Here is a 14,302-nt window from a genome sequence, read left to right as displayed (position 1 = left end):
CTCTAGGGTATATTTAAACTCCTTACCTGAATTTTATAGCGGGAACTTCAGTAATAAATATATACTGGCTCATTCATAGGAAAGTAAAAAGTAAAATAGTTCAGTTGTTTACACCACATGGTACTACGCCCAAGTTGTATTTTTCTAAGTAAGGTTTTTTTTCTCTAAGTAAAAGCAAATATATGAAATATATACTTGCACTTTGTTTAAAAAAGAAAACTCTGTTAAGATAGATCTGTTCTCAATCACAATTTTCTAAACAGTATTTTTAATCAATTAAGACATGACACAATAGAAATATGGAATTAATTAAATTATACTTCTGACTAAAATGAGACAGTACTATGTTTCATAATGTATGCAATAATTGTAAACTTAGTAATAAAATTATGTTATTTGGTTTTGTATAATCTATCTCCTTAATGATTTTACAAACTTCAGTAAATACTCCCTAATAATGCTTTTTTTTTTAGAGAAGGAAGTGTCCTAACCTTTTCATTCTGCCTCCAAATAACTTAAGCTTTCCTTCTTGAATTAAGTTAGGGGTCTGAGAAGTCAAAGAATAGATCACTTCTTATAGGCTAATTAATCAATGAGATCTAACTGCTCATGCCTGTGGCCTATACTGTCCAATTAATAGGAAAAGCTCCTCTAGTTGTTAATATAAAATAAGGAACCTCAACTATTTGGTGAGATAAATGTTTTCTCTTTGGTAAGCTTCACTATAAACATCAGTTTCACGTCCCCTAACTAGATTTTAAGCTTCCAGAATGTGAGGGCCATAACTAAACATTTCTTCCGATCCTCATGAGCCCACACTGGGCACAAAGTAAGCACAAATAACATCAGAGAGGAGGCTGGCTGGCTGGATGAACAGTCACTGTATTTCCTCTGACTGCCTCATGCTTTCTTTCAGGACTTTTTTTAAAAAACTTGATCTAGCTAATAATTCTAAAGAAATAGCAAGAAAGCACTGTAGCTGTACAAGAAGGAATGATGCTTGAAAATTTTGGAACGAGGGCTTCAGCCAAAGAAATGCAAGGTAAGAGAATCCTATGCACTTCCTTGCAGTCCAATCTGAGTTTAATTCTGGAGGCTGAATAGTTTGCATTGCTGACTCTGGTCTGATACTGCATGGGAACTGTACTGCTCCTACAGCAGTTATGTGTAGAACTTGGGGCACCTGGGATAAAATGTATCCCCTTAGCCAAACAGATGCCAAAAGAAGAACATTAACCCAAGTGGAGAAGAGCAAGAGCGTGCTGGCAGCCCTCAACTGGGAGGAATCTATGCAAGTCCTATAGAATTTCACAACATTCTGAAATAAAACAGATAACGTTTTAGGATTAGATTGAAGCTCGGGATCCCATAGTCTGGCCAGTATGATTATTGATTATCTACACAGAAAATAATTTGATTATCTACATGCTATGAATAAGCTCTAGATAACCCTAATCACCGACTAGAACTTTGAAGGCCAAAGTCCACAGCGATGATAAAATGTATGTGTCAGCTTGGCTGGGCTATTTTGCCCAGTTGTTTGGTCAAATATGAGTCTAGATGTTGCTATGAAGCTATTTTTAGAGGTGATTAACATTTAAATCAGTAGATTTTGAGTAAAGCAGATTACCTTCACATTGTGGTAGGAGTCCACATAGAAATCCTGCCTGAGTTTCCAGCTTGTTGGCCTGCTCTGCATATTTCAGGCTCAAGACCAACATCAACTCTTATCTCAGTCTTCAACCTGCCATAGATTTAAGACTCACCAGCGTCCACAATTTAATGAACCAATTCTTTAAAATCTCTATCTACCTACCTATCATCTATCTATCTGTCAGTCTCTGTCCTACTGGTTCTGTTTCTCTGGAGAACCCTGACTAATACAACCAGTAAACCTGACAAACACAACATTTCCACCTGGAATGTAGAATGTAGACATCTCCTAAGGCTTTGGAGGCTGGATGTGTGCACGTATATCTCAAGTCAGTGACACAGAAGCACTAACTTTGCATTGGTGAGTAGAATTCTTTTAAAGGCATATCATTCTGAAATGTCCCATCACTGTCAACACCACCATCACTATCACCATCACCAAACTATAGTTTATAATCTCAGGTATTAAAATTGGCAAAAAAAAAAAAAGAAATATAAGCCTACCCTTTCTCAAAACAAATATCACTTATGTTGCAAACATTTTCTAGATGACTAGAAATTATTTCTGCTTAAAATTATATCTGTGCTCTTTGTTGTACATTTCCAAAAAGAATTTGCTAGGAAAAGAATACATTCTTAATTTAGTTGTGAATGCTACAAGAGAATAAAGATAAAATGACATTTACAGGGATAGGCCATGTATTGCTATACAATCAAGCCTGTTACTCCACCAGCAGCTACAGTTTCTATGACATCTCAGGTGATCTGTACATTTCAATTACTTGCTAGGACTAGCAACAAACCAGAGGATTAGAATGACGTACACCACCCCTGTTCTAATTATTTCTTTGCTAATAAAACGAGCTTCTTGAAAAAAGCTATGTTTCTAAGGCATAACAGAGTAGCTAACACAGTAGATACCCTAAATGGCATATCTTAGTTAACACAAAAAATATGGTATCAGAGACCCATAAATGCATGCATCCATGAATGTTAAATAACACTTTTATATCAGATGAAAATTTTTCTGAGTGCTTTCACAGCCATTGCCTGGTTTTATCCTCACAATATGTTTATCAAATAGGTAAGGCAAATCTTGTTATCCGCATTTTTTAAACTTGAGAAAGTATTTTCAGAAGGACTGAATGATTTGTCCAGAGTTATGAGCTCATGTACCATATCACAGGCAGGACCACAACAGGACTTCCGACCCCTTGGTGTGGGGTTCTAGAATATCCTGATCAACACATTCTTTTGTTTTGCTTTTAGCTTTAAAGGTTTTTAAAACTTTTATATATCATGTTTATCACTCTGGAAATATCTCATTGTTAATAAAAGAGGCAATGCTTTTTTTCTTTTCACATATTATGATGCCCTGCGTAGTACTCTATACATAGTAAATGCTAAGGGCATGTTAATGAACCAGAGTATGAGACATATCAACTGTGGCAATGAAGAAAGAGTCACACCATACTGAAGTTACTGGCAAAAAACGACTAGACAACTAGAGTGAAAAACACAAACACGAGTTATCTCTCCTTGTGGACAACATGCAAATAACTCACATAAAATAGTTAAACAATGATGCACCTAAGAATCAGGGAGAAATTCACATCAGTGTCAGGAACAACAAGAAAAATAAAACAGTAATGCCACGACCCAGTAAGTCAACCTTAAAATATGAAACCCTAAAATAGGAAACAGCAAGAATGTTCATCACTTGAAAATAGCAAAAAACTGGAAACAACACTAATACCTTAAAGAAGGATAAATATATAAATTAAAATATTATGGCATTTGCAGATGGAGAAAAACCATGCATCACTGAAAATGTGTTATTGTGGAGCAATCTCACAAATATAACATTTTTGATTTAACCAAAAAGCATGTCACAGAAAAATGTATTCAGAATGGTCTTATTTTAATAAATTGAAAAATATGCAAAAGGAAACTGTTTTTTTAGGAATATATATCTACATGATAAAAATATTTTTAAAAGCAAAGAAATGATAAACACAATATTTAAGACAGTGGCTACTACTTGTGGGGTTAGAAAAGGAGATGCTATTGTGAGGGAGTACAGGGGGTTTTTGGAGATTGTGGTAATGTTCTACTTCTTAAGTTGAGTAATAAAGAGCACAGATATTTGTCTTATTATTTAAAATAAAGATTTATATTATATAGACTTTTTTGTATATATATTTCATAATTGAAAATACTAAATTTCACTTGGTCCCATCTAGAAGTAAAACAGATCTGTACAGAGGGCGGGAAAAAAAGGGAACATTCCCTATTCTATAGCAAAAGCAAAAATGCAAACAAAAAAAAATCAAATCATCATCTGTCACTCAGCCTTAAAAAATGAGATTGTCAGTTAGTGATGAGATTGCCTTTGGCAGCAAAAAAGCACCTTTGCTTATTATGATGCTAATTAGATTTTCTTTGCAATACCTTCATAGTTACTAGCATAGTTATCATTTCTTGGGGTGGGGGTGTGTGAAAAAAACATGTTATGTAGTCTAATACTAAAAACATATTCTTTAAAAAAAAAAATCCAGTGTCTTTGTTAGCTAAAAAAATGAAAAAAAAAAACCTGTTAACTTCTTTTTTGGTGCTTCTGTTTAATCACCAATAAGTTCTGAACACAGTAACTGTTCTTGTACCTTCGTGTTCAAATCATAACAGGTTTAAAATATAAAAGTAAGATGCTAAGAAGGTTTGAAATAGGATTCCAAAAAAACAAAATTAGGATAGGACTTGAAGATAGTCTTTAGGAAATCAGAAATAAAAACTATCATTAAAAAAAATACAATCAGGTTTAACTTTGTTTCTTTTTGCCTCTATAAGAGCAGGCAATCCTTTATTTTATCGGTGTAAAGAAGATAGTTTTCCTTTTGTAAAAGAGTGGGGATAAGGGAGTGGATGGGATTTTGTAACTGGATATAGGTAACCCCCTAAAATCTACTAGAGTGAGGAGGCACAACCCCAGACACTCTGGACCACCGACCAGGGTACATGGATGAGAGTGAAGGAAGGCAAGACAAAGAGGCTGGCTTTCTAGTCATCTGTCATAACAGGCGTTGAGTGAGACCTGACAATCAGGAAAGGTGCCTGGGAGGAGGATGGAAGGGTAGACTAGTACCCAGAAGGAGAAAAAAAAAAACTGTATCTACCTCACCATATTGCACAGAGTCTCCATAACCACCCTGAATCATTTCTCACATCACAGATTCCCAAACCACTTTTCCTTGCTGCTTTGCTGAAATATACCCTTGCTTCATATTTCACACAAGTATAATATTACTTACCAATCGATTTTCATCAAATACTTCAAAGAGAAGCCGGTGCTGCTGAGGATGGACCTAAGTAAGGCAAACACAACCTTTCTTTAAAAACAAATGAACAACAACCTACAGGGACTGAGAAGTAAATGCTTGAAAATGTTGCTATTTCCTAATCCCAAGATATTATAAATTATGTGAGATACTTAAGACAAAAGCAGACTAGTCACAGGTCATCTATTTTACATAACAACAAAGTGGATTTGGTTGCTTATTTTTCCAATTTTTCTAAAAAGGATTAAAAGAAATTTCAAAAAACTTGTTTAAATGTTTGGCGGCACTTAAAAATATTGACTAGATTTTTAACCTCTTATCAATTTTATTTACTTGCTTTTTATTTATAAGGTTAGTACTACCCAAAATGGATGCTGATTTTTATGGGAATGAGTGTTCTGAATATTTTTAGTACTGATTTGATAAAGGAAATTGTGTTTCTACTGTAAAAAGCACATAAGCAGTAAAGAAGTATAAACTGAGTTTTCACTTATTGTTTGTATTTTCCACATGAGAAGAAATTAACATGCAAAAAAATCAACATGTAGTATTTTATTTTTCAAAGCTGATGCTTTCATTTTTGCTGAAATATTTCGACATCAAGTTAAAGTTTACCTAATATCTGAAATAAGTTAGAGAAAGACAAATACAACATGATTTCACCTATATGTGGAATCTAAAAAGCAAAATAAATGAACAAACAAAACAAACAAACTCATGATACAGAGAACAAATTGATGGTTGTCAGATGGGAGGGGGGTTGCAGGGATAGGTGAAAAAGGTAAGGGATTATTAATACAAATTGCCAGTTGTGAAATAGCCACAGGGACATAAAGTACAGCACAGGGAATATAATCAATAATATTGTAATCACCATGTATGGGGTCAGATGGGGACTAGACTGACTTAACAGGGTGATCTCTTTGCAAGTTATATAAATATCTAATTACTGTGTTGTACACCTGAAACTACTATTGTACATCAACTGTAATTAAAAACTTTAAAAACTTATTTTAAAAACTACTTAATATCAAAGAAAATCTTTAATAATTTTTTATACTAGAGGTTAAAATGTGTGAGATAATAGAAAAATATATATGCATATATACACATACATACATATATTGGTCCCTGCCCCCAGTTCCTGGCACAGAGCTCCTGAAACCCTTGTAATTTCCTAAGTGGTGGGAGCACTTGGAGCATTTTTTGTTCTAATATTTGGTCTCTGACCCCAGTTCCTGACACAGGGCTCCTGAAACCCTTATAATTTCCTGGGTGACAAGAGTGTCTTTTGTTCTGAAGTGAATCTCAGTGGGCTTTAGGATGAGGGCTGGTCACTAGAAAGAACAAGCTATGATTAGAAGTTTAGAATTTTCAGCCTCAACCCCCATTCTATTGAGAAGGGAGGAGGTTTAAGAATGGAGTTAATGATCCATCATGCCTACATGATGAAGTCTCCACAAAAATCCCCAAAGTACAGAGTTCAGAAAGCTTCTGGGTTGGTGAACACATCCACATATGGGGAGGGTGACATACCCCAGCTCAACAGGGACAGAAGCTCCTACCTACCCTCAGGACCCTCCTATATCTCACCCTATGTATCCCTTCACCTGGCTGTTCATTTTTATCCTTTATTATATCCTTTAATATGGTAAGCATAAAGAAGTGTTTCTCTGAGTTCTGTGAGCTGCTCTAGCAAATTAATGGAGTATGAGGAGGGGATCATAGGGATCCTAAATTTGTAGCCAAGTCAGACAGAAGTTGTAGGTAACCTGGGGACCTACTACTTTACACTGGTATCTGAAGTGAGCTCAGTCTTATGGGACTGCAACCTTAACCTGTGGAATCTGACACTATCTCCAAGAAACAGAGTCAGAATTGAGTTAAAATATAGGACAACCAGCTGGTGTTGCACAGAATTGCCCAATGTAGAGGGGCGGGGAAATCCTCCACACATTTGATGAGCAGAAGTGTCAGTAGTGAAGTGTTCTGTGTGAGTAGTAAGGAAAAACACAAGGTGGATAACTAGATTTATTTTCTCTATGATAAATACATTTCCCCACTGAGGCTAATACAAGATTATGCATAAAAAATTCTCACATTTAGGTTGATTTTTCCCCATGATAAATAATATTAAACACTGTGATAGTTTAATACTTTGCTTTCGTGTCGAAAATACTGATAATGTCTTATGAGTACAACAGATAACTAGCCCAATGTCTACTCTCTCTTCCTTCTGAGAACATAATCCTAATTTTACCTATAGCAATGTGCCCAGAGCCGCCATAGTGCATAACTCTGGGGGACAGTTTTTTTTTTTTATTTGAAGTATAACATATATTCAGTAAGTATAATGTACACTAACCTTAAATATATAGCTTGTTGACTTTTTATGTATGTGTACTGTGTCATCATCACCCAGATCAAAATAGCAAACACTCCATTTTATTTTATGTATCATTTTCCATTTGGATAGTGCCTTAGGGACTTTCTTGACATTGAGACTCTGAATATGTCTATCTAAAAATGACTCCCTTGCACCTAAAGGCAACCAGAGAGGCCAACCTGATGGCAGTCATAGGATGGGACTCCTGGGAGAGTTCTTTAAATAGGGCTATCTCAACTGGAGAGATGTTCCTCTTGCCCTTTGCATTTCTCTCTCCTGCCCGGAACTTGGGTGGGGTAGCTGGCACTCCTGCAGTCATATTGTAACCATGGAGCCACTCTAAGGATGGAAGCCCTAATCTAGGACTAGAAACAATAGGGATAGATAGAAAAACAGTGTAAGACAATAATCTCTTCTAAGAAGATGTAACAGAAGTTTTGAGGAGATGAAATTTGAGCTGTGACTTGAAAGATGAGAAGAATCTGAATAAGAAAGTATAGAGAACATTGACAACGAGGAGAAAGGCATGGGAGCAGAACGAGCATGCTCTAAGATCTAATGGATAAGAACATTTTTGTATTAGAAAGTGCTAAGAAAAATTTGATTAGTTAGGGTAGAGCCAGGCTGAAGTCACCGAAACCTGGAAAAGAAGTTAAGCCTTGATTGGCAAGAAAGAAAATTAAGCTTTTAAAGGAAAAATGGTATTACGTAGGTCATATGTAAATATTATTTTGTCAGTTATACATAAAATGAATTGAACTTTAGAGAGAGACCCTGGAGTCCATAGGTCCAGTAACTCAGGCGTGAAGCGATGAGAGCTCTGCTTGGGACTGTCCCAGTGAGAACAGGGAGGAAGACAAGGCCACAAAAAACATTTTGAGGAAAAAAAATCTGATGTCTCGCTCTCTGTCACAGTATCTGGTAGACATGTAAACATCCAATACCAACGATAAATATTCTAATAGGAGTACTATCAGATCTAATCAGGCCATAATTAATAACTTCATAACAGGACTTTCTACTGCAACTACTTCTCTTTTTAATCTTTCCTACTATAATTGGAGTGACTTGCCCTAAAAGATAGTTTAGGCCATCTTTACTGCCCTACACAAAAGTTGTTATTAATGGCTTAAAGAATAAAATCCATAGCATGGAATGATGGTTCATGATCTGAGTCCAATTTGCCTTTCCGGCCTTGTCTCCTACAACCGTCCCCCTGACCACCCAAATAGACTAGAAACAGACTACTCACTGCTTACTGAACAGAATTAAACCCTAATGACCTAAAACACAGATTGAGCAAACTGTAGCTTGTGGGCCAAACCCAGCCAGCCACCTGCCCTTTCTTTTTTTTTCTACAGAGCCTAAGAATTTTTAAAATATTTTTAAATGGTTATATTTTAAATGAATACATAAGTATCTACATAATAGCCCCAATTTTTGCCTCCTGGCTCACAACACCTAAAATATTTACTATCTTGCCCTTTAAGAAAATGTCTGCTGATCCCTGACATTCACTGTGTGTTATCTATTAATTTCTCTCTTATGTATCTAGAATGGTACTGAATAAAACCATCCTTCAAAGATGTGAGAAAACAGTCATTCAAACCACTTTGTGTTCCGTGGTTCACATGAGGAGTTCTGGTTAAGAAAGATAGAATCAGTCTGGGAAACTGTGCATCTAACTAGTTGGAATCCTCAAATGATAATACAAACAGAGGGAAGAAAATTATTAAATAAATTATTCACACAAAAATTTTCAGAGCTGAAGGGAAACAGTTGTCTTGAAATTGAAATGCTTAGCAAAGGCCCAAACAATGAATTTTTAAAACTGTATACACAAGGCATATCACTACACTATTTTAAAACACTAGGATAAAGATAATTATCAAAGTTTTCGGAGAGAGGCAGATCACCTCCAAAGGAACAAGAATCCAACTTTTCAACAGCAGTGCTCAGAAAAAATTATTTTCATCCTAGAATGCTGCGAGGGGCCAAACATAAGTTGGCTATTTACTCATCTATCATAGCTGGAAGTTAATTTGGGACATGGATGTATGAGCTATTCAGTAATATGGAAATAATGACAAGAATAACAAAAATAAACAGTTATAAATGGTTCCTTCTGGGAAGCGTGGAGGATGGAGAATGAGACACTAGAGTTGGTTGCTTTTCATTATAAACCCTTTATACTATCTGATTTTTAAGCTCTGTGTGAATTCTATGATGAGATGATCTTTAAAAAAAATTTATTAAAAATAGGAGTTTATGGTCACAAAAAATAAGAGTAAATCTATGGTCACGAAAATAGTTTACAGGGTTATATTTATAGAAAAGATGAGAAGGAACGAAAATAAAAATTCTAGTAATAGGTTTTTTTGCAAAAAGGATAAATATATAAATCTATAAATGCATAAAAGAGAGAAAAAAAAAACTTGTCAGAGGAGTACCCAAAATTTCGAACAACAAAAGTATTGGTAAGTGTCAGTTTATTCTACGATGCTCATGAAGAACCTGAAGTAAGTACCTGGAAATTTAGCTGGTGGATTCAGAAAAAAAACAAGTAAGCATATTTTTAAAAATAGCTTTATTGAGATATAATTCATGTACCATACAATTGACCCATTCAAAGTATACAATTCAATGGCTTTTAGTATATTCAGAATGTGTAACCACCATCACAACTTTTAAACATTCTCATCGCTTAGAAAAGAAACCCATGCCCTTTAGCAGTTACTCCAAGTTTCCTCTCAACCTCCCTAGTCTGAAGCAACCTCTAATCTACTTGCTGTCTCTATAGGTTTGCCTGTTCCAGACATTCAATATACGTGGAATCACACAATATGTGGTCTTTTGTAACTGGCTTCTTTCACTTAGTAGAATGTTCTTGAGGTTCACCCATGTTGTAGCATGTATCAGTACTTCATTCTTTTTAATAACTAAATAATATCCCATTGTATGTATATATCCTTATTTTGTTTATCCATTTATCTGTTGATGTATACATTTGGGTTGTTTCTACATTTTGACATTAATGAATAATGATGGTATGAACACTCATGTACAGATTTTGTGTGGATATATAAGTGCATCTAAAAACTGTAAAAAAAAAAGTTAAATGAATTAGATAAGTATTTTACAAGCATAAAGCATTATATAAATAGAAAGTATCTTGGCATTTTTATATATATGTTTTATGTCTTTCTACTTTGTTCCTCTGTACAGTTAATCTGTATAAAATATAAAAATATAAAAATAAATTATAGACACACAGTCAGGGGAGAAACCCAAACAGTAAAAATGATATATAGTGAATTATAAATCTCTTATCCTTGTCCCACCCTCAGAGAAAATATTGTGAACACTTTCTTAGGTCCATACAGAAGTATTTTCTGAAAATGCCAGCATAAGAGAGGGCATTTTTTGTGTTTCTGTTTTTATACAAAAAGGTATATCATATACACAATGTTCTGCACCCTTGTTCTTTTGTTTAATATATTTTGAAACTAATGCCGGATCGATATATATACATCTCTTTTAAAACAGCTGATGTATATTTCATTGTGTGGATATACCATAATTTACTTAGTGCTTTATTAATGGAGTGCTCCCTCTTCTTCCTAGCCAATGGAATTCTAATTTTATTCAAATACTGATGACAGTGTGAGCCAGGGACAGATGGCCCCTCCCCACCCCCAGGGGCTGAATCCTGATTCCTCTAAGCCCTCAGGGTAATGCCATTCTCCTTACCAATGATTGGGTTAGAAATACTCACATGACACAACTCTGGCCCAAAAGATAGGAATCAAAGTCTCCTGGGGAAGCTTTTAGAAGTTTTAAAAGAGACATGTGAAGGAAAACTCCCTTTTCTGCCACTGGACATCATCATGTCAGGCTACGACATTTGGAATTGCTGCAAGCATCTCGTGACCATGGACAGAAAGCCAAGAGAATCCCAGACAGCCTGGGTCAGACATGGCTGCTCAGCTGCTGCAGTCACCACCCTTCCTTTTTGCATGCTTCTTGAGATTAGAGATAAGTGTTTTTATTGTTTAAGCCAACGTTAGCTGTTACTTCAAGTCTGTTACTTGAAACTGAAAGCATCCCAAATGATTCATTTCCTCAGAAGGCCTTTCCTAAATCCTCTAGACTTAGGGAGTCCCCTAACTTCCTTAATATCCCCCTGATATTCACTCCTTAGCACCTGGTTTTCCCTTTCATGATGCTCAGTGCACTAATAATTATTTTGAGACACTCATTCATAGGGGTCCACAGCAGACAGTAAGCTTCACTGAGGGTGAGGACTGTGGCCATCTCATTAATCAGCATTAGCAAAGTGCCTGGGAAACAAGCATAGAAAAATATCACACCAATTTTGTGTGTGTATGCGTGAAGGTGGACGAGTATAAATATATTGATAAAAATACCAGAAGATCATACAATCAGTGGTGGTTTTATGAAGATTAAATTATGGCTGATTTTTATTTCTCTTTATAAAAGTATCTATCATGTACATGTTACATTGTACAAAGATACAATCATATACACATTATGTAAATATGATAAATGTTAATATAAAGATACAAACCGAGCATCATGAGGGTATAGGGAATGGCATGGGGCTCCTTTTCAGATGCTCATGCACTATGCTCATGCATAGAGTACATATGTGTATATTACAACTAATGTGATTTCTTTCCCTCTTATAACTTGCCTCCCTTAGCCTCATCTGAGAAGAAATGCCAGCATAAGAGAGGGCATTTTTTGTGTTTCTGTTTTTATACAAAAAGGTATATCATATACACAATGTTCTGCACCCTTGTTCTTTTGTTTAATATATTTTGAAACTAATGCCGGATCGATACATATACATCTCTTTTAAAACAGCTGATGTATATTTCATTGTGTGGATATACCATAATTTACTTAGTGCTTTATTAATGGAGTGCTCCCTCTTCTTCCTAGCCAATGGAATTCTAATTTTATTCAAATACTGATGACAGAGTGAGTCAGGGACAGATGGCCCCTCCCCACCCCCAGGGGCTGAATCCTGATTCCTCTAAGCCCTCAGGGTAATGCCATTCTCCTTACCAATGATTGGGTTAGAAATACTCACATGACACAACTCTGGCCCAAAAGATAGGAATCAAAGTCTCCTGGGGAAGCTTTTAGAAAAGTTTTAAAAGAGACATCTGAAGGAAAACTCCCTTTTCTGCCACTGGACATCAACATGTCAGGCTACGACATTTGGAATTAATTGCTGCAAGCATCTCGTGACCATGGACAGAAAGCCAAGAGAATCCCAGAGAGCCTGGGTCAGACATGGCTGCTCAGCTGCTGCAGTCACCACCCTTCCTTTTTGCATGCTTCTTGAGATTAGAGATAAGTGTTTTTATTGTTTAAGCCAATGTTAGCTGTTACTTCAAGTCTGTTACTTGAAACTGAAAGCATCCCGAATGATTCATTTCCTCAGAAGGCCTTTCCTAAATCCTCTAGACTTAGGGAGTCCCCTAACTTCCTTAATATCCCCCTGATATTCACTCCTTAGCACCTGGTTTTCCCTTTCATGATGCTCAGTGCACTAATAATTATTTTGAGACACTCATTCATAGGGGTCCACAGCAGACAGTAAGCTTCACTGAGGGTGAGGACTGTGGCCATCTCATTAATCAGCATTAGCAAAGTGCCTGGGAAACAAGCATAGAAAAATATCACACCAATTTTGTGTGTGTATGCGTGAAGGTGGACGAGTATAAATATATTGATAAAAATACCAGAAGATCATACAATCAGTGGTGGTTTTATGAAGATTAAATTATGGCTGATTTTTATTTCTCTTTATAAAAATATCTATCATGTACATGTTACATTGTACAAAGATACAATCATATACACATTATGTAAATATGATAAATGTGAATATAAAGATACAAACCGAGCATCATGAGGGTATAGGGAATGGCATGGGGCTCCTTTTCAGATGCTCATGCACTATGCTCATGCATAGAGTACATATGCGTATATTACAACTAATGTGATTTCTTTCCCTCTTATAACTTGCCTCCCTTAGCCTCATCTGAGAAGCTATAAGTGTAGATCTTATTATAATTTGATATTGAACATTAACTTCAACTTGGAGTGTCCCCTGTTTGTTAATCTGCCAGTAACAGTTTTCCATAAAAACTTTCTTTGAACTTCATGTTTTCTCAAAGATATAAAGGCTCCCTTCAACTTCTAACCACAATTTCCATTTGGCTGAATGCCTAACAACCAAGTTTTTACTGTAGTATATTATATCAATAGACATTTTTATGTGAATACATTCAATTGAAAACATTTTGTGCTATGTATAAATAATGATAGAAATGACAAAGAGGAAAGTAGGGGCCCACACATAATAATGTCCTTTATATAGAAAGTACTAAATCACCATGTGTTTTCAGTTCTTTATCTAGCTGTGATGAATTAGCCATGATTCACACAAATTTATCTAGTTATCCTTGCAATACATTTGCAAATTTCAGATTGAAATAAACTGTGCTGCCTATGATCCCAGAATAAAGTAATGCTGGTTAGAACACTTAGTAATAGTAAAATCATGGTAATAGAAATAATGAGTAAAAGGCAATAGAGTCTTGAGCCTGGTTTATCATTTACAAACGACCTTGTTTATTTTTGTGGTATCATCTCTAATTTAAAAGTATACGGAAACCAATATAATTTTATTAACCAATGTCACCCCAATATATTTAATTAGAAAAACAAAAAAAATAAAAGTAGTACTGACTTTCAAGCATCTTCTCTAATCAAAAATCAAAATCATCAAAAATAATGGAAAGATTGTTACAATTTTATATTTTTAAAAATTTTAATTTTAATTTTAATTCCTCTAACAGATACCTGTATTTTCTATTTCTATTCATATTGG

At 35.3% G+C, this 14,302-nt stretch overlaps 1 protein-coding gene across 1 annotated transcript in view; it reads right to left on the bottom strand.

Moving 5' to 3' along the window:
* Nucleotides 1-14,302, bottom strand: part of NEDD4 (neural precursor cell expressed, developmentally down-regulated 4, E3 ubiquitin protein ligase) — an 84,301-nt gene that overhangs the window by 60,141 nt on the left and 9,858 nt on the right. Inside the window, exon 3 of the mRNA XM_011363447.2 lies at nucleotides 4,962-5,015. Coding sequence (XP_011361749.1) covers nucleotides 4,962-5,015 — 54 coding nt within the window. The remainder of the gene's footprint in view (nucleotides 1-4,961; nucleotides 5,016-14,302) is intronic.

This window comes from Pteropus vampyrus, unplaced genomic scaffold, assembly GCF_000151845.1.
Source record: "Pteropus vampyrus isolate Shadow unplaced genomic scaffold, Pvam_2.0 Scaffold85, whole genome shotgun sequence".
Lineage (NCBI taxonomy): Eukaryota > Metazoa > Chordata > Mammalia > Chiroptera > Pteropodidae > Pteropus > Pteropus vampyrus.
The sequence above is the reverse complement of the archived record's forward strand: the minus strand, read 5'-3'. Positions and strand labels throughout refer to the sequence as shown.